Here is a 20,691-nt window from a genome sequence, read left to right as displayed (position 1 = left end):
TCTCCCTTTTTAGTTTAGTCCCTGCGGCTGTTTCCAGTTTTCTACTTTCTCTCCAGCTGCTTTTGGGGAGGGGTGATTTTCATGTATTCTCCCCCCCTCCCCAGTCTCTGTCCCCTCTCTGCCCACAAAAGTGGTTTCCTACCTTTCGGGGCTTCTCACTCCCCAAGTTCAGCTCTCCGCACCACATACCTGCTCTATTCTGTGGTTCAGGTTGTGCAGATTGTTGTGTTAATCCTCCAATCAGTTTTCTAGGTGTGTAGGATGGTTTAGTGTTGGTCTGGCTGTATTTCATGGACATGAGACACACAAAAAGCTTCCATGCTGTTCCGCCATCTTGGCTCCTCCTTCTTATATGATTTTAATAACTTGAAATTTGTTGAAACTTCCCTGTCCTAGAAAAAAGTCTATTTTGGTAAATGTTTCACATGAACTTGTGGAAAAAAATGTATTCCGACATGGTTCAAGTCCTACTGGCTAACCATGTTGTTCAGATCCTTAGTACTTGTGTTGGTCCATTTGGGCGGCTAGAATGAACTACAACAGACTGGGTGGATGATGAGCAACAGAAATTTATTGCTTACAGTTTTGGAAATAGTCTTCTTGTTCTGCCCTTAAATACTTAAAAAATCACTTGTTCCATAACCTTTCCATCAAGTCCCAATCTTCAGCTACACCACAGCAAATTGGCCTCTATGTTGCCTACATAGGTTTTCCTCTTGCTTCATCACCAATGAGGAAGCCTAGGTGATCAACACCTTTCATCACCCTCCCTTGAGCTCGATCACCCACTTTCCACTTTCGCTGACTCCTTACTGACAGAACAGGAGGGGATGATGAGCTGTGGTTCTGTGTTTTCAGCATCTCCTAATTTTGTCTACTGTGTGCCCCAGTCTATCACACCGGCCGGCAGCCCTCCCGCCAGCTTCCTCCTGGTCTGTTCCATGCTGACTGGGGACAGAGATGGGTGTCGGGAGCTACCTGACCATCCACAGCAGGGCCACCCTCTCCATCTGCAGGGGGGAGGGGAAAGGGAGGAGCCGGGAAGCCCAAGCAGAAGTGAGAGAGCAGCAGGCTGGTCAGCGGCAGCCACCACTTCTGCCACCTAGGCCAGAAGGCCATCCCACCCCACCGTGGCCCCCTCCCCCTCTCTGTCCCCTCCTCCTCCCTCCTGTCCCCACCCTCTGATGGCTTTCTTTAGTGATATTACTTGGGTTCCTTTCTCTTTGTTTTTTTTTTATTTTTTTTTATTTTTAAAAAAAAAATTTTTTTTTCAACGTTTATTTATTTTTTGGGACAGAGAGAGACAGAGCATGAACGGGGGAGGGGCAGAGAGAGAGGGAGACACAGAATCGGAAACAGGCTCCGGGCTCCGAGCCATCAGCCCAGAGCCCGACGCGGGGCTCGAACTCCCGGACCGCGAGATCGTGACCTGGCTGAAGTCGGACGCTTAACCGACTGCGCCACCCAGGCGCCCCTCTCTTTGTTTTTTTACATATCTATTAATAGTTTTTGATTTGTGGTTACCATTAGGCTTATAGATAACATCTTACGCACACAGCTGTTTATATTATGTTGATGATCGCTTAAGTCCGAACCCATTCTAAAAGCACTAAATTTTTATTCACCATCCCCCAAGGTATCACCATAAATTTTTCTTGATACTCAACTTGGGGTTATACCTACTGGAAATTATATCTTCCTTTCAGAAAGAATATTATCTGTTTTGATGTGGGCTACACCGTCTCCACAGGCAGTGTGCTTCATTGAAGCAGTGGGAATTCAAATTGTCTTATTAGTGATGTGGATTCAGTTTGAATTTATTTGATTTAACATAAGCTCACGGGTGGGGTAGGGGGAGTTTACCAAGAGTTAGTAAGGGTTTTTTGGGGGATAGAGTATGAGGAGAGTGTTACCAAAGAAATTGTTGTCTGAGAGAGAAGAATTGTTTGGAGGGGCGCCTGGGTGGTTCAGTCGGTTAATATGCGACTTCAGGGGCGCCTGGGTGGCTCAGTCGGTTAAGTGACCGACTTCAGCTCAGGTCACGATCTCACGTTCCGTGAGTTCGAGCCCCGCGTGGGGCTCTGGGCTGATGGCTCAGAGCCTGGAGCCTGCTTCCGGTTCTGTGTCTCCCTCTCTCACTGCCCCTCCCCCGTTCATGCTCTGTCTCTCTCTGTCTCAAAATAAATAAACGTTAAAAAAAAAAAAAATATCCGACTTCAGTGCAGGTCGTGATCTCGCGGTTCATGAGTTCAAGCCCTGAGTCAGACTCTGTACTGACAGCTCAGAGCCTGGAGCCTGCTTTGGGTTCTGTATCTTCCTCCCTCTGCCCCTCCCACTCACTCTCTCTCTCTCTCTCTCTCTCTCTTAAAAAAAAAAAAAAAAAAGTTGTTTGGAGTTGTTTGACCAAATATGTCCTAACATGAATAGTAGGTAGGGTTTGTATATCAGTGGAATTACTACAGTAATGAGGTTTCTGTAATGGTAATAATAGAATAATAATTATTTAGTGCTTTCTTGGGCCAGAAGTTGTTCTGAGTGCTTTATGAATATTAACTCATGAACTCCTCACCATAGCTGTAGGAGATAGCCACTATCATTCCCATTTTTTAGGTGAGACACCGAGGAGAGAATTTAAGCAACTTGTCCAGGGTCGCATGGTGAGTTGGTACTAACTGTTGAACTCAGATAATAGGATGCCATGCTCCGTGTTCTTAACCAGTAGGCTCTATTTTGTCTTCCTCCTGGATGACTCTGGAACATGCAAAAGCAACTCAGCCAATGTCCTGGGTATTTTCTTTACAGTTGCTAGTGATGCACTTCCAAAGTGAAGGGTAAAACTCGTTGGGAGAATAAAATTGGTATTGCCTGGCTTGTCAAAGTAAATCGTGAGTGGTAATATTTCTAAAATCTAGTTTACACACATAAAATCTATGATATGGTTTTTACTCATTTTGCCCTAATTAGGCAAAAAGCTAATCAGAGGTAGAAAATCCAGTTTTGACCATACAGTCTTATGTATTTGAACCTTTAGAATGTCACTGTCTTCCAACACTTTAAAAGACTGATTGATCTAAGAAGACGAGGAGAGCCACGTCAGATAGTGAGATACATCAATCCTAAAGAGGTGAGGACACTGTTTATTCATACGGCCTCTGTGTTTTCCCTTCAAGATGTGTGGCTGCTTTATAAATGTGCTTGTATTTGTTTCTTTTAAAACACTTTTTTATTGAAGCACGTTATAGAAAAGTTCATGAGACATAAATGTATAAGGTCACTGAATCATCACAAACAACCCCCTGTGTAACTTACATAACCCAGATCAATGTTTCCTACTTCAAACCACTGCCTTCCAGGCTTTGCACATCACCGCCAATTTCCCTGCTCCCGAGAGGCAACCACCATTTTGTTGTAGCTTTTTTTTCTTTAGTTTCCTCTGTTTTTGAGCTGTATGTAAATAGAATCTTACGGTGCGCTTTTGTTCATTCAGCATTGTGTTTGTGTAGCTGAATTGTATTCATTTTATGAAAAACGATGATAATTATTTCATTATACACACACACACACTACTGTTAATTCATTCAGTGGTTGACATTTATACATATATATTTTTTCCAGTTTGAGTCTGTTACAAAGATTGCTTTGGGGAACATTCTTATTCATCTGCCCTGGTGCATATGTGCACGAATTTCTTTTGGTTTCTATTCTACCTAGAAATGGAATTTCCGGGTAACGGGATCTGCCAGACTATATTCCAAAGTTACTGTACAATTTGTATTAACCATCATCCGTCTCTTGGAATTCTTGGTGCTTTACATCCTTATCAATGTTTAATTTCAGCCTTTTAATTTGCCTTTCCCCGATAGCTACTGAAGTTGCACATCTTTGTGAGGAGTTCCGCTCCTGGTTACGATCCTGTGTGCTCTTCCAGGCCTGACCAGACACAGTTACAGGGACTTTATCCGACAGGCCCCACACGGGAAGGCTGTCCCCTGCTCACAATCAGACTTGGTGCACGGCAGTGTCCTGCAGCCTCTCAAGGGAGCTCAGGCTGGCACTCAGACACCCTGGACGGAACCCCCGACCCCCGACGTATTTAAGTATCTAGTCCCAGCACTTTCATTTTTAGTTCTTTATCTGAGGCTTTGAGCTGAGGTCTTCAGACACCTCTGCTGAGACCTCTTTACGGGGGAAACCTTGAAGACCCTTTTCCCACTCTGACTCAGTCCACCCAGACTGTCCTCCCTTAATCTCCTACATACCTGCTACCCCAAATACACACACCTTACGGTCCCTAACGCTGCTGGAGCCTTTTGTTCAGGGTTCTGTGCTGATCCACCTGACTCTCTGTCACTGCACTGCTCACGGTGTGGGGCGGCGGGGGTGAGGGTGAGATGGAACAGGTGGATTGGGGCCTCCTCTAGTTGTAGACACCCTAACTCTTGCTTATTACCATGTAGTGAGTGGTCAAAAGCTTTCTTTCCCTTTGTGCTTGTTTCCTTAATTGGCTACTCCGACACTGACATCTCACCTACCGTTCTTCCAGATCAGCTGAGCTCCTGACATTTTTTTGGTGTCTTTTATGTGTACATCGTCTCTTATTCCTACTAGTTTAAAGCAGTTCTTTATATAGTCTTCATGAAAGTCCTTGTCGTTTCGTGTTCCATTCTGTGATTTGACTTGTCACTCTTAGGATGGTCCTCACTGTGTGTTTTTTATCATGAAAAATGGCAAACATATTACAGAAGTCGAAAGAATAAAGTAATAGACTACAGGTACCTATCACCTAGCTTCAGCAGTTACCAATTCCCCACCAGTCTTGCTTCATCTATATTTCCACCCTCTTTCCCCAATCCCTAGGTTAGTATTTTGAAACAAGAATGTCTTTTGGTGAACAGAGTTCTTAATTAAAATTTTTTTAATGTTTCTTATTTTTGAGAGAGAGAGAGTGTGAGTGATGGGTGGAGGGGGCAGAAAGAGAGGGAGACACAGAATCTGAAGCAGGCTCCAGGCTCTGAGCTGTCAGCACAGAGCCTGACACGGGGCTTAAATCCACAACCACGAGGTCATGACCTGAGCTGATGTCGCATGCTTAATCAACTGAACCACCCAAGTACCCCCAGGGTTCTTGATTTTCATGTACTTAAGATTATCAGTGGTTTTGTGTATGATTGGCGCTTTTTATAAGCTTCGCCAATCCTGAAATCAAGAAAGTATTCTCCTATATTATATAAACTTTATTGATTTTCTTTTCATACTTAGATATACAAACTACTCGGGATTCATTTTTTTGTGTATGGTGTGGGGTAGAGATCCCTTTCATATTCTTCCTTATAGGTATCAAAATGATCAAACACTGTTTATTAAAAAGATAGTCCTTTCTCCACTGCCTCCACTGCTCTGCCATGCCACTTTTATCATAAATCAAGTAACCAGTTATGTATGAGTCTGTTTGTGAATTCTCTATTACCTTCCATGATCTATTTTTCTACCCTTGTTATAATTACTTTGAGTTTGCAACAAGTATATTATATGGTAGACAATACTCCCATTTTGTAGTTCTTCAAGAAGACACTTCCAGGCTATCGTTGGATGCTTTGTATTTCCATGTAAATTTTATTTATTTTTTTAAGTTTATTTAATGAGAGAGAGAGAGAGAGAGAGAGAGAGAGAGAGAGAGAGAGAGAGAGAGAAAGCAAGCTAGGGAGGGGCAGAGAGAGGGAGGGAGAGAGAATCCTAAACAGGCTCTGCACTGTCAACACAGGGTCTGTGGGGCTGGAACCCATGAACCATGAGATCATAACCTGAGCCAAAATCCAGATTGGATGCTTAACTGAGCCACCGAAAACCAGGCACCCCTATGTTTTTGGTATTTAGAGTAATGGTATTTAGAGTAGTTTTAGGAACTGTCCCCTTTGCTTCTGTTTTCTGGAAGAGATAGTAGAGAATTGATTTTTTTTTTTCCCTTGAATGTTTTGTAGAGTTTACCATTGAACCCATTGAGGCTTGGTGCTTTCTTTTTTGAAAGGTTAATTATTCATTCAGTTTATTTAATAGGTATTAGTCTATTCAGATTTTCCATTTCTCCTGTGTGAGTTTTGTCAGGTTATGTCTTTCAAGGAATTGAACCATTTATCAAATCTGTGGGAATAGAGTTTTTCATAATATTTGTTAATTATCCTTTTACCGTCCATGGAATCAGTAGTGATGGACGCTCTTTTCTGATATTAGTCATTTTTGTCTTCTTTCTATTGTTTCCTTCTTAGTTTTTTTGTACAGAAGCTTATTGGTTTTGTTGAGCTTTATTGGTTTTAATTTCTTTGATTTTTCTCTGTTGATTTCCTGTTTCAATTTCATTGATTTCTGTTTTTTTATTCTTGACTTTTGCTTACTTTTGATTTAATTTGTTTTCCTAGTTTCTTAAGATGGAAGCCTACATTATTGATTTCAAGTCTTTCTTGTTTTCAGATATATGTAGTTAGTGCTATAAATTTTCCCCTAAGCACTGTTTTCAGTGCATTTCACAAAATTTGATAAGCTGTGTTTTCATTTTAATTTAGTTCAAAATATTTTAAAATTCTCTTGAGACTTCCTATTTGGTCCACCTGTTACTTAGAAGTGTGTTGTTCACTGCCCAAGTCCAAATGTCCAAATGTCTGGGCATTTGTCACTGTCCAAATGTCTGGGCATTTTCGGACTATCCTTCTGTTACTGATTTCTAGTTTAATTACATTGGAGTCTGAAAGTACACTTTGTATGATTTCTCTTATTTTACAGTTGTTAAAGTGTACTTTATGGTCCATAACACGTTCTATGTTGGTAAATAAAAGTTCTCTGTAAGCTTGAGTAGAATGTATGTTTGCTGTTGTTGAAGTGTTGTAGAAATCTAGATCCAGTTAATTGAAAGTGTTCTTCATTTTCATAATAGACTGCTGAATATGTCAATTAATGATAGAGAGGTGTCAAATTCTCCAACTATAATAGTGGATTTCTCTAGTTCTCCTTGCGGTTCTTTCAGTTTTTGCCTTCATATTTTGATACTATGTTGTTAGGTATATATACTTTATGGATTGTTATGTCTCCTCAGAGAAGTGGCCACATTATCATCTTGTAGTCCTCTTCTTTATCCCTGATGATTTTTCTTGCTCTGAATTCAGCTATCTCTGAAATTAATACAGCTTCTCTGTTTTTGTTTAATCAGTGTTAGTTAATATGTTATATCTTTCTCCATTACTATGCTTTTACCCTATCTGTGTCTTTATATTTTAAATGGTTTTCTTACAGACAACATATAGTTGGGTCTTTTTTTTTTTTTAATCTATTCTGTCAGTCTCTGCCATTTAACTTGTGTATTTAGACCACTGATATTTAGTATGGTGATTGATGTCTAACATATTTAATGTTTTCTATTTCTTGCCCTTGTTCTTTGTTTCTTTTTTTCTATTACACCCTTTTTCTGTCTTCTCTGGTTTTAATTGAGCATTTTATATGATTACATTTTCTTCCCTCTCAGCATATCAATTATACCTCTTTTTTACTAATTTTTGGTTCCCTAGAATTTGCATTGAGTATTTACAGCTAATCTAAGTCCATTTTAAATAACACTATTGCACTAAATGAAATCCCCCATAGGCATAGGAGACAGAGTCATGCTTAAGGGAAAGGAACTGCCTCAAATACACAGCTGACTCTCATCCCCGTTTGAGTTTGTAGATGGTAGGTAGAAGGATAAAGAATTAAGCTTAAATCTTCTCAAAGTACTTTTGAGTTTCCCATAGGCTTTCATAGTTGAAGAGATAGAGAGTTGCCATATCTAAAAAATAGGGGGAAACTGGAAGTGGACAAACCAGACATAGATTACTAAAACTGCAGTCCAGGCTTGAGCCAGCTAAATTTTTGATTGGATTGACATGATTAGCACCTCACCCTGACTGACTGAAATAGGAAGGAAAAAATTCCATGAAGCTGTACACTTAAGATTTGCCTACTTTAGTGGACATAAAAGTATATATATAATGAATTTTGTTTAAAAAGTATATACAGTTGACCCTTGAATAACGTTGGGATAGGGGCATTGACTCCCTGCCCATGCAGTAGAGAATCCATGTGTAACTTGTGACTCTCCAAAAACTCAACTACAGATAGCCTACTGTTGACCAAAAACCTTACTAATAACATAGTCAATTAATATGTATTTTGTATGTTACATGTATTATACACTGTACTCATACAGTAAGTTAAGCTAGAGAAAATAATGTGTTATTAAGAAGGTCGTAAGAAGAAAATACATTTACAATGCTATACTATAAAAAATCCACATATAAGTGGACCCGTGCAGTTCAAACCCATGTTGTTTAAGGGTCACCTGTATAAATTTTATAAATGTAAGTTTAAGATCCTGTTATAAAACATACCTTTCACGACTGAACTGTGACCCTACATATGTATGTATGTATGTATGTATGTATGTATGTATGTATGTATGTATATGCTTTTTAGTCAGGAGAAAATTATGCAAAACTTAAGGTAGTCTTTTAGACTTTATAGACTGAACAATTTAGGATAATATGTATATTCTCATCTAACAGTACTATCAGGTGGTAAGCTTGAACTCTTCTGTTAGAGGACCCAAAATTGTTTTCTCTCTTTTACATTTGGTGCAAGGCATTAAAATTTAGAAGACGAATTCTATACAATTCTTAAAAAATTTAAGCATGGATTTTTGATTTAAGAAAAGCTACTTAGGAATGGTCATCTTGTGTTAAACGTGGATTAGCCAATGACATTTTTTTACTCTGAATTTACCTGTAAGATAAATATGTAAGTCATATGTTTGAGGACTTATTTAAAATTTCTGTTTTTGGAATAACAAATCACTTGGCTTTTATACTTATGTGTTGCACAGAAAGGGAACATATTTGGTATCATTTTTCCAGTTACAAAAGCTGTTTTACTTATTGGATGCCCATTAGAAATTAAATCTTAAAATATATTTTAATTTAAAAATAATTATTTAAGGCTTATTTACTTGACCTATTTCATAAATAATTAATATTCAGCACTATTTTAGCATGATAGAGTGAGAAGTGGTGAGTTGATACACACAGAATTTTGAAGAGTAATGTATTTTTTTTGTAGGCAGAGCTGCTAGATGCTGCTGCGGGCATTCATGTACGATTCAGATTAGGTGGTGTAAGTATGGGTGAATTCTTATTTGGTAATTTTAAAGCACATTTATATGAAATTTAAAAGATTTAAATTTTAAAAATATAAATCGTTTTTTGTGATCACAGTGGCCCTTTGAACTTTTCCATATACAGGTTAAATTTCCACCTGATATATACTATAAAATTTTCACTCATAGACCTATTGAAGACCTGTGTGCTAATAGCCCTAGAGATTATACAAAACTTCCAGCAAAATATACATCTCATATTAAAAGTGATAATCTTCAGAAAGAGGATCATTGTGGCTGGTATCGTCGTATAGAGAACAACGGCTGGAGGCTTGTCTCTGATACAGTAAGAAAATAAAAATATTAATAATTTTGAATCTTACATATTTAGGAACTCTTTTGTCTTTTTGAAAAATAATTTTAAAATAATAAATCTTGGTAATTTAACTGATAAAAACTGATGATGGTAAGTACTCAGAGTTTACTAATAATACTTCAAGATCAACAGTGTATCTTTTTTTTCTTTACATTTGCTTATACTTCTAGTAATCAGCTTTGATCTAGGCCATATTTAGATACTGTTTGGACCTCAGCAGTTTAGTATCTTTATAACAAAGCAAATTGGAAAATGTTGTTGACTCTATTAATCCTTGGACTAGAGGTGGGAATTTTTTTTTTTTAGTGTTTATTTATTTTGAGAGAGAGAGAGAGGGCATGAGCAGGGGGAGGGGCAGAGAGAGGGAGAGAGAGAACCCCAACCAGGCTCCACCGTGTCAGCACAGAGCCCAACACAGTCCGATCCCACAAACCATGAGATCATGCATGACCTGAGCTGAAATCAAGAGTCAATCACTTAACTGACTGGGCCACCCAGGCACCCCTAGAGGTGGGATGACATCTTAAGAAAAAGATGACATTTTCTCTTACAGAGCTTGTAACAACAGATACTGGTGGAAAATCATCTGGATTGTCATGGTGTTTGGAACTTTAACGTGTCGTCATATTAATTGAATGGAATGATTTTAAATATACATAGTTCTTAATACGTATATGTGATGTAGGGACTTTTCCATAGACACCCATGTTTTACCTCCTCTTTTTGTGGGGATAATTTCTACCTAAGCATGTTTGGTTAGGTTAACATGATCAGGTTCTATAGCTCTAGATGTCTGTTTATATGGCCCCGTATCTTCATTCAAATTTTTAATCTCTGGTATGTAGATTATAGAATGTAGTATATTAAACATACTAAGAGTGAAAAGTGAACATGATCGAGTTGTGTATTCACACATTTATTCAACAAATTTTATTGCATACCAAACATATGTCAGGCGTTGTACTAGATGCTAGGGATACAATGGTAGATAAAATAGTCCCTTCTCTCAAGTAGTTTGCCTTTTAATTTGGGAAGGACTTAAGTAAAAAAGAGTTTTTCAGTACAGTGTAGTAAATATGTGCTTTAATACGTAGTGCTGTGGGGGATAGAAAATTCTCCTCCTTGTTTTTTAATATGTGGGGAAGGAGAAGCAATGAATTGGAAGTAGGAAAAATAGGCAACCAGTTAGGATAGCATGTCATACAGGAAACCACAAACTCTTGGGACATAATGATGAGACTTCCCTGTTCTTGGAGGGTGCCTGTCCTCCCTGAGAATTAGAGTCTTCAAACGTCAACAGCCCTGAGAGTAGGTGAGTTTGTTCTTACGAGTAAAGAGTTTGTTCTTATGAGAAACAAAAACACTGTTGGAGTATGTCTTTTCATTTACCCATTCAACGAATAGTTATTAAGTACCTCAGTATGCTAGTGCTTTGTTAGTCTTTCTGTGACCTGTACCTCTGAAAGCTCAATGCGCTATTGACCTGTGGCATAATAAGAAATACCTTAGAGGAGGTGTATTCTCTCCTCTGTTTCTCTCTTGGCATGTTCCTACTGAACACACAGAACTTTTGCCTGTAGCCAAATTACCTCACAATCAGTATTTCAACACTTTGTATATTCATTTTCCATGTCTCAACAGTTTTGGGTGTCTCCTGAAAACGTAGAGGTGGGAGACAAAAAAGAAAGCGAATTCCATTTCTCTAAACTGAAGAGAAGGCAAGATATGGAAAAGAAAAGAAAAATTAGAAAAATAGAATGGATGAGGAAAATGTAAGTTGATGAAATAGACTTACTAAATATATACTGTTTTAAGTTCTTCTTTTTTTTTTTTTTTTTTTTTTTAAATTTTTTTTTCAACGTTTATTTATTTTTGGGACAGAGAGAGACAGAGCATGAACGGGGGAGGGGCAGAGAGAGAGGGAGACACAGAATCGGAAACAGGCTCCAGGCTCTGAGCCATCAGCCCAGAGCCCGACGCGGGGCTCGAACTCACGGACCGCGAGATCGTGACCTGGCTGAAGTCGGACGCTTAACCGACTGCGCCACCCAGGCGCCCCTTTAAGTTCTTCTTAAAAAAATGGTATCACTACGAAAAGAACTGCATGTTATTTTTCAAAAGAAAATGTAAGATAATGTTTATGTTTTAAACAATATTTAGATAAGCAAACACTTAACAGATGCCTGCTATCTGTGAGACGCTGTTACTCTCTGAGATATAAATGGAAAAAAGACATGCCTTTGATCCCAAGGAAATTACAGTCTATAGGAATAGCAGATATGAAAATAAGGATTTACTCTTACGTATCGGGTAACTTGTGTTTGGCCCTCCAGATCCACTCTGTACCCTTCTCAACCCTTCTTTCTGTCCTAAGACACTGACCTAAATGGATTATGCTAAAAGTCATTCTGGACCTTTCTAACAAATGTTTAAAGCAAGCCAAAAAATCAGATTGTTTACAAGTTTACTTCACTGCATACCCAGAACAAATCCCCACAATATTTAAAGGAATACAAACACTTCAGTATCCCAAATCATATAAAGTTCACAATGTCTACCATATAGCATTCAGTTACCAGGCATGAAAAGAAACAGGAAAATAGATCCCATTTAAGAAGAAAAATCAATTAGTAGCAACAGACCCACCAAAATATCTTTTGAAGATGAAGGTGAAAGAAACTTTTTGGACAGACAAAAGCTGAATTCTCTTACTATGAGCGGACCAGCACTACAAGAAATTTTTCTGGCAGGGAAAAAAATGGTTCTAGGTCGAAACCTGGATCCATGAAGAACACCAAAAGTGGTAGTTATGTAAGTAAATATCAACGCCTTTTATTCTTACTACTTAAATCTCTTTAAAAGATAATTAACTATGGAACTGTACACTTAAAGATAGATTAGATGATACATTTTGTGTTACATGTTCTTTACTGAACTTTTTAAAGACAGGTATTAAAGTTGTAAAGGAATGAATTAATATTGATATTACCAATCAAGTTGTACTTTAATTTTTGATCCCACAATTATACTTCTTTTTCTCGTGTATTGAAAATCTGCATTTCAAGCAAAATATAATTGCTTATTTTCCTGACGTTACAATTAAATTGTTCAAAAAAACCCCAATATAATACCATCATATGATGCAATTAATCACTGAATAAAATTTTTAAAAATTTAAGTTTTTAAAGTTTTTTTACTATTTAAAGCAGAAACACCAAGAGTATATTGTGATGTTTGTAAACTTAGAACAGTGCAAAAGTAAAATGTATGATAATGATGCCATAAAGGTTGGGAGAGATGAGATGGAAGTGTACTGCTAGAAGGTCCTGAGTGTGCATATGAAGTAGTATAATAGTGCTTAAAGGTAGACTGTGGTTGTTAAAGATGTATATTACAAACCCCAAAGCAACCATAAAATCAACAAGAACAAAGACGTAAATATAAGAATGTAACGATGGAAATAAAATAGCATCATAAAAAACAATCAGTCCAAAAGAAGGGCGAACAAAGAGGGAAGGAAAGAACGGAGAGGACAAAGAGAAAGCAAATAGCATGATATAGACTGAAATCAATCGTATCAATGATAATTTTAAATGCAAGTGGTCTGAGCACCCCAAATAAAGGCAGAGTTTGACAGATTGGATAAGAAAACTATACACAAGGACAGAACAGTCCTAAATACTTGTTTCCTAATAACAGAGCTTCGAAGTACATGAAACAAAAACTAATAGTAGCGAAAGGAGAAATAGGCAAATCCAAAATTATAATCAGAGATTTCAAAGCCCTTTCATGAGTGATTGGTAGAACAAGTGGACAGTAACTTAGTAAGGCTAGAGAAGACTTGAGCAAAACTGGACATAATTGGCATCTATAGAGCACTGTACCCAGCATGAGCACTGAATATTCTTTTCTAGTGCTGGTGAAAAATCCCACCAAGATACATTATATTCTAGGTCATAAAACAACCACAAATTTGAAAACATTAAAATCATACAGAGGATGTTATCTGATCACAATAGAATTAAAAAGTAATTAAAAACATAAAAATGAATTAAAAGTAATAAATCAATAAAAAAATTAAAAACAGTAATAACAGAAAATTTTCTGGAAAACGTCCAACTATTTAGATATTAAACAGCATACCTCTATATAATCTATGAGTGCAAGAAGTCACAAGGGAAATTTGAAAATATTTTTGATTTAATGGAAATGAAAATACAACAAAAATTGAAGGATGCAGCTAAAGCAGTACTTACAGAGAATTTTTACTTAAGAGAATTAAATACTTATATTTAAAAAGAAAGATCTCAGGGCACCAGTGTGGCTCAGTTGGTTAAGCATCTAACTTTGGCTCAGGTCATGATCTCATGGTTCACAGGTTCGAGCCCTGCGTCAGGCTCTGTGCTGACAGCTCAGAGCCTGGAGCCTGCTTCAGATTCTGTGTCTCCCCCTCTCTCTCTGCCCCTCCCCTCCTGTGCTCTATCTCTCTCTCTCTCAAAAATAAATAAATATTAAAAAAAAATCTCAAATCAGTAACCTAAGCTTCCAACATAAGAACCAGAAAAGAAGAGCAAGTTAAACCCGAAGCAAGTAGAAGAAAGGAAATGATAACAGTAGAAAGCAGTAGCATTGCAAACAGAAAACCATCAGCAAAAATGAAGGAAATCAAAACTTGGTTTTTTTTTGAAAAGAGCAATACAGTTTGTAAACCTCTAAATAAAATTTTGAAAAGAGAAATAACACATGTAATTCAGAAACATCAGAAATAAAAAGGATGTTTAATCCTGTAGGCATTAAAGCAATATAGATGTATTATGAATAATTTAATGCATACAAATTTGAAAAATTAGGTGAAAGAAAAATTCATTGAAAGGCATAAACCAAAACTCACTCAAAAAAACAAAAAGCATAAATAGGTCCTGCTATTAAATTGAATTTTTAGTTGATAGAAATCCCACAAAGAAAACTCCAGGCACAGATAGATTTCCTGGTGAATTCTAAGAAGCATTTAATAGAGTACAATTTTATACAATATTTCCAGAAATAGGAGGGAATATGTCCCAAAAATATCTGTAAAGTATTACCTGAGACTTAAGACTTATAAAAAAAGATATCATAAGAAAATAACAACCAGTATCACTGAAGAACATATATATAGGATAGTAAACATCATAAATGGAGTTTGAGGAATACACAGTTGGTTTAACATTTGGAAATCAGTCATTGTTATTTATCATACTAACAGACTTACAAAGAAAATTGGATATGACCATCTCAGTAGATGCAGAAAAACTACTACAAAAATCCAACAACCATTCATTATGAGCACTCTTATCAAACTAGGAATATAAGAGAACCTCCTCAACCCGATAAAGGAAATCTACAAAAATCCTACAGCTAACATTATACTCAGTGGTGAAAGACTGAATGCTTTATCTCTAAGATGAAGAACAAGGCAAGGATGTCTGCTCTCACCACTTCTTTACAACACTGGACTGAAGGTCCTAGTCCATGCAGTAAAGCAAGATAGAGGGAGGGGGAAGACACTGAGATTGGAAAAGAAGATCTGAAAGAGTCTTTATCCACAGTTGACATGATTGACTGGGTACACAATCCTAAGGAACCTACCAAAAAGCTACTGGAATTAATAAGTGAGTTTATCAGGGTTGTGAGATACAGAAACCAACTGTACTGCCATATTCCAGCAAGAAACATTGGGAAATTGAATTTTTAAAAAATAACATTTACAGTAGCATAAGGAAATATGAAACACCTAAGAGAAAAAAAATCTGTATGACTTGTACACTAAAAACTGCAAAACATTGCTAAGAAAACTCAAAGAAGACCTAAATAAATGAGGAGATATATGGTGGTCATAGATCAGAAGACTATTGTTAAGATGTCCGTTGTCTCCAAATTGATATGTGCATTCAATGCAGTAACAGTCAAAAGTTCCAGCAGGTTTTTTGGGGAAATTGACAAGTTGATTTGAAAATTTATATGGAAACGCAAAGGAGCTAGACTAGCCAAAACAATTTGGAAAAATAAAATTTAGAGAACTTTTACCACTTGATTCTAAGACTTACTACAAAGCTACTATACTCAAGACATTGTGGTATCAGCGTAAAGATATATAGATTAAATGGGACATAGCTGAGAAAACTTATCAATATACATGTGTATCTCACACAGGTGCCAAGGCAATATAATTGGAAAACAATATTCTTTTCAACAAATTGCATATTAAAATCAGAAAAATGAAACTTGATTTTTATCTCACACCATTTATATGAAGTTTTGTATCTGGTGAGAGATCATAGATACAAATGTCCAAACCATAAAATATATACAGGTAAGCAAAGGAGAAAATCTTAGTGACCTTGGTTCTGGCAAAATATTTTATTTTTTATTTTTACTTATTTTTTATTTTTTCCTATTTTAAGTTTTTTAATTGAGGCATAATCTGTATACAATAAAATACACAGATTCTAAGTATAATTAGATGAGTTTTGTCAATTGAATACTTCCATATAACCACCACTCAAACTAAAATTTAGAACATTCCTACCATCATCACGTCCCATTACAGTTACCCTCACACTCTCACCCTTATTCCATTTTATATCGACAAGCAGTTCATGATAAAATAAAATACAACAATATTTAAATTTTGTATGTCAAATAGTATAACAGCCCCACATAAGTCAAAGCATGTTAACATCTTTAGAAGAAATTAATTAAAAACTCAAATATGAAAAACCTACTTATCTAGGACAATGGAAGCATCAATTACTCTATTAATAAAGTTATATTAATATGTGGAAGATAATATATCCTTATATTTTAGCACATCTTGAAGGAAGAGGTACATTGAGACCCAATATTTCCTAACAAAAAAAATTCAGGTATTTTCTTTGGACTGTCTGTACATTTGAGTTCTCCTAATACCTCACTTATTTTATGATGGGCAGTTTATTTCCACTGACTCTAGTTAAAGGTTTGGTGTTTTTTGGTTTGGTTTGGTTTGATTTGTTTTTGTTTTTTTTTTTATAATATAATTTATTGTCAAATTGGTTTCCATACAACACCCAGTGCTCATCCCAACAGGTGCCCTCCTCAGTGCCCATCACCCATTTTCCCCTCTCTCCCACCCCCCATGTACCCTCAGTATGTTCTCAGTATTTAAGAGTCTCTTATGGTTTGCCTCCTTCCTTCTCTGTAACTTTTTTCCCCCCTTTCCCCTCCCCTCTGGTCTTCTGTTAAGTTTCTCAGGATCCACATATGAGTGAGAACATATGGTATCTGTCTTTCTCTGCCTGACTTTCCTTAGCATAATACCCTGCAGTTCCATCCACGTTGCTGAAAGTGGCCAGATTTCATTTTTTCTCATTGCCAAGTAGTATTCCATTGTATATATAAAACACATCTTTATCCATTCGTCAGTTGATGGACATTTAGGCGCTTTCTATAATTTGGCTACTGTTGAAAGTGCTGCTATAAACTTTGGGGTACAAGTGCCCCTATGCATCGGCACTCCTGCATCCCTTGGGTAAATTCCTAGCAGTGTTTTTGCTGGGTCAAAGGGGAGCTCTATTCTTAATTTTTTGAAGAACCTGCACACTGTTTTCCAGAGCGGCTGCTCCAGTTTGCATTCCACCAACAGTGCAAGAGGGTTCCCATTTCTCCACATCTTCTCCAGCATCTATAGTGTCATGATTTGTTCGCTTTAGCCACTCTGACCGGCGTGAGGTGGTATGTCAGTGTGTTTTTTGATTTCTCTTTCCCTGATGAGGAGTGACATTGAGCATTTTTTCATGTGTCTGTTAGCCATCTGGATGTCTGTTTTGGAAAAGTGTCTATTCATGTCTTCTTCCCATTTCTTCACTGGATTATTTGTTTTTCGAGTGTGGAGTTTGGTGAGTTCTTGGATACTAGCCCTTTATCCAATATGTCACTTGGCAGATATCTTTTCCCATTCCGTTGGTTGCCTTTTAGTTTTGTTGTTTCCTTTGCAGTGCAGAAGCTTTTTATCTTGATGAGGTCCCGATAGTTCATCTTTGCTTTTAACTCCCTTGCCTTTGGAGATGTGTTAAGTAAGAAATGGCTGCAGCTGAGGACAGGGAGTGAATTTTAAGCAGACTCCACACTCAGCACGGATCCCCACATGGGACTTGGTCCCATGACCCTAGGATCATGACCTGAGCTGAAACTGAGTCCTCTGCTTAACTGACTGAGCCACCCAGGCGCCCCAGTGGGGAGCAACAGAATTGTTGATGAGCTCTCTGGTGGCTGTTTTTACAGACGAGATGACAGTGGGGAAAGCGGTGATGGGATTGGTTCCTTTAGCTCACAGGAATAGTGGAACTTTGAAGTGGTGGCGGTCAGCTGGTGACACAGACTGCAGCTAAGTTCCTTTGATTCAGCAAATCCACACAGCCCCTGGCCCCTGGTACGCTGCTGTTGACCTGACCCATGTTCTTTCCCATCCCAAGGAGTAAACAAAAGGAGAAGCAATTGGCATTGGCACGGAAAGAAGAGGATGTGCCTTTACACCTTACTCTCAGGGCTGTCGGCTCTCCTGCTGTTTTCCCCCCGGGGCTTGCACATCCCCGTCCCCACAGACCATCGTGCCTCTCCATTACTTTGGTGACCTTATACTAATCAGATGCAGTGAGCAGAAAATAAGTCCCCAGATGACTTAATAAGACAGATGCACACCAGAAGGAGAGAGAGATACATTTTGCACAATGTTAAGGGTTTGCCGCATAACTAAAGCTAATGGACATTTGGGGATTCCTTTCTAAAGTGAGAGACAAGTTGCACTACCTTGTACTGTCCACCTTGAAGGCACACAGCACTTAGAGGGGCTCTCTGGATTTAGGGGGTAAAATATGCCCCATTGGGGCACGCTGCTCCAACCCATATTAGAGGTAACCTAAGGAGGCTGCCAGGCTCTAGCGGGACATGGTGTTCTTACAAACATGGTAGCAGGTCCTCGGTGTGGTCAAGCTGCCCCACCACTTCCCCTTGATGGCCAAGCAGTCCCACCAGTATTGGAAATGTCTGTGAGAGACTGTGAACTTGTGTATGGAGTCTCTCAAGAGTTTTAATAAGAGGATCTCAGCACAGATGGTTTAGGAGAAAGGTGTAGTGCCCTCTTCTGCCTACAACTGTGTTACATTTGAAAATCAATTCTGGCTCTGCTACTGGGCCCTGGTAGAGACTGGATGCTTGGCAGTGGGATTCCAGGTGCCCTGTGACTATGAACTGACCTGGGCTTTATCTAATCCAATGAAACCATAAAACTGAGAGTGAACAGCATCATCTCAGAATGAAATGGATGCAGGATGGAAAAGAATGGGTCTGAGAAGGTCCAGAGAGCTCTGTAAGCTGTATGAGCCAGTGCCCAGGTTCCTTCAGCACTGCTTATGTTCACTGGCTCTGCTTCATGTCCATGCCTTTGGCTTCGTAGGGAGTCCCCTGTGACCAGCTAACAGAGAGAGACTACATTAGGTCTCATTCCCCATGGATCTGTGCAGGATTCTGGCAACATCCAAACGTGGATGGTCACTAGATTACAACCCCTCAATAGGCCCAGAAAATGGCCAAGGGTATCCTCCCAGTGAGCCCATCTGGTTTTACGCTTCATGTAGGAAGGTGAAATAGCTTGAGACAGGGATCTTATTGACTGTGGGCAGTGGCTAATAACTTCTCACATAATTGGGTACTTGGAATCAAATTGGAAAAGTGGTGATTGGGTGTGGGGACATGTGTACTCAGAATGGGCATAGAGTATACTTGTGTCCTTGTGAATGCCCTCCAAAGGGTTTATGAAGCAGAAAGCCCTAAGTATTCAGATGGACAAGATGATCCATCCTGTGGATGTCGTTTTTTTCACCTGGTTGCTCACTGGAGCCGTGTACAAAGTGGTCATGGGTATCAAGATCAAGGCTACAGATAGACTCATAAACATGGTCTTTTCCTCACGGAGTCTGTTCTGGCTCTATAGTCACAGCTAACTGTACAGCGAAGGCCGTTACTTTGCCTTCAGCAATGGGATGTGCTGGCTGCCTGGCGGCAGGCTGACGATATTGGACCCTTCCCATATAGAGGTGGCATCCCTTTATATGCACAGTGATAAACATTCTGGATGTGTATTTTCTTTCTCAGCTTGCGTTACTTCTGTCAGCAATACCATTTATTATAGAAGCCTTATCCATCATCATTTTATTCCATACAACATTGCCTCTACCCAGGGGGCCCATTTGCAGCAAAAGAAGTGTGGTAATAGGCTGAGAACAACAAAATACACTCACCATATGTGCCATCGCTTAGAAACAGCTGGCTTTGACAGAATGGCAGTGTGATTTGCTGAAGATCAGGCCAAGCACCAGCAGACACACAACCTGGTAATAAGTCGTTGCACATGGATGCTAATCTGTCTTATTTCTTTTTTTCTTTCCTCTGTTTATTTACTCTCAAAACAGTCCTCATCCATAAGTGAGCGCTGTTTTTCTTTTTTTTTTTTTAATTTTTTTTAATGTTTATTTTTGAGAGAGAGAGACAGAACTTGAGCGGGGGAGGGGCAGAACGAGAGGGAGACACAGAATCCAAAGCAGGCTCCAGGCTCTGAGCTGTCAGCACAGAGCCCGACCACGGGGTTCAAACTTGTGAATTGCAAGATTATGACCTGAGCCGAAGTCAGATGCTTACCCGACTGAGCCACCCGGGGGGCCCTTGAGCTCTGTTTTTCTAATTACATGGACATTCCCAGCTCAGATTCAACAGGTCTTAAGCTGAATTTCTTACATTCCTCATCATAAAAGTTGTTTCTTTTCAGCATTCCTCTCGCCCTCGGTTTATGACACCATCATTTGTTTACCCAGTCAGCCAAGCCAGAAAAGTAGAGGTTATGCTTGACTTCTTACCTTTCATCAGCCCCCATGTGTAATCTGTCATAAAGTCCTATTCTACCTCCAAAGAATCTCCCAAAACTGGCATTTTTCTCCCTCCCTGTGGCATCTTCTCATTGTTCTCCTCTCTCCTGCATCTGCAGAGTCCTTCTGATTGGTTTCTTCCTCTCTAATCTTCTCCCCATCCCTGCAGAAATACTGAAGTGATGTTTCCAAAGCACAAATCACCT

General features: G+C 38.6%; 1 protein-coding gene across 1 annotated transcript in view; it reads left to right on the top strand.

Moving 5' to 3' along the window:
• The window catches only part of CD1H11orf65 (chromosome D1 C11orf65 homolog), a 59,888-nt gene that overhangs the window by 25,754 nt on the left and 13,443 nt on the right, over positions 1–20,691 (top strand). Inside the window, exons 3-6 of the mRNA XM_032595008.1 lie at positions 3,032–3,124; positions 9,136–9,189; positions 9,318–9,518; positions 11,190–11,320. Of these exons, the coding sequence (XP_032450899.1) occupies positions 3,032–3,124; positions 9,136–9,189; positions 9,318–9,518; positions 11,190–11,320 (479 nt within the window). The remainder of the gene's footprint in view (positions 1–3,031; positions 3,125–9,135; positions 9,190–9,317; positions 9,519–11,189; positions 11,321–20,691) is intronic.

This window comes from Lynx canadensis, chromosome D1 (assembly GCF_007474595.2).
Source record: "Lynx canadensis isolate LIC74 chromosome D1, mLynCan4.pri.v2, whole genome shotgun sequence".
NCBI lineage: Eukaryota > Metazoa > Chordata > Mammalia > Carnivora > Felidae > Lynx > Lynx canadensis.
Note: the sequence above shows the minus strand (reverse complement) of the source record. Positions and strands in the feature narration are given on the sequence as shown.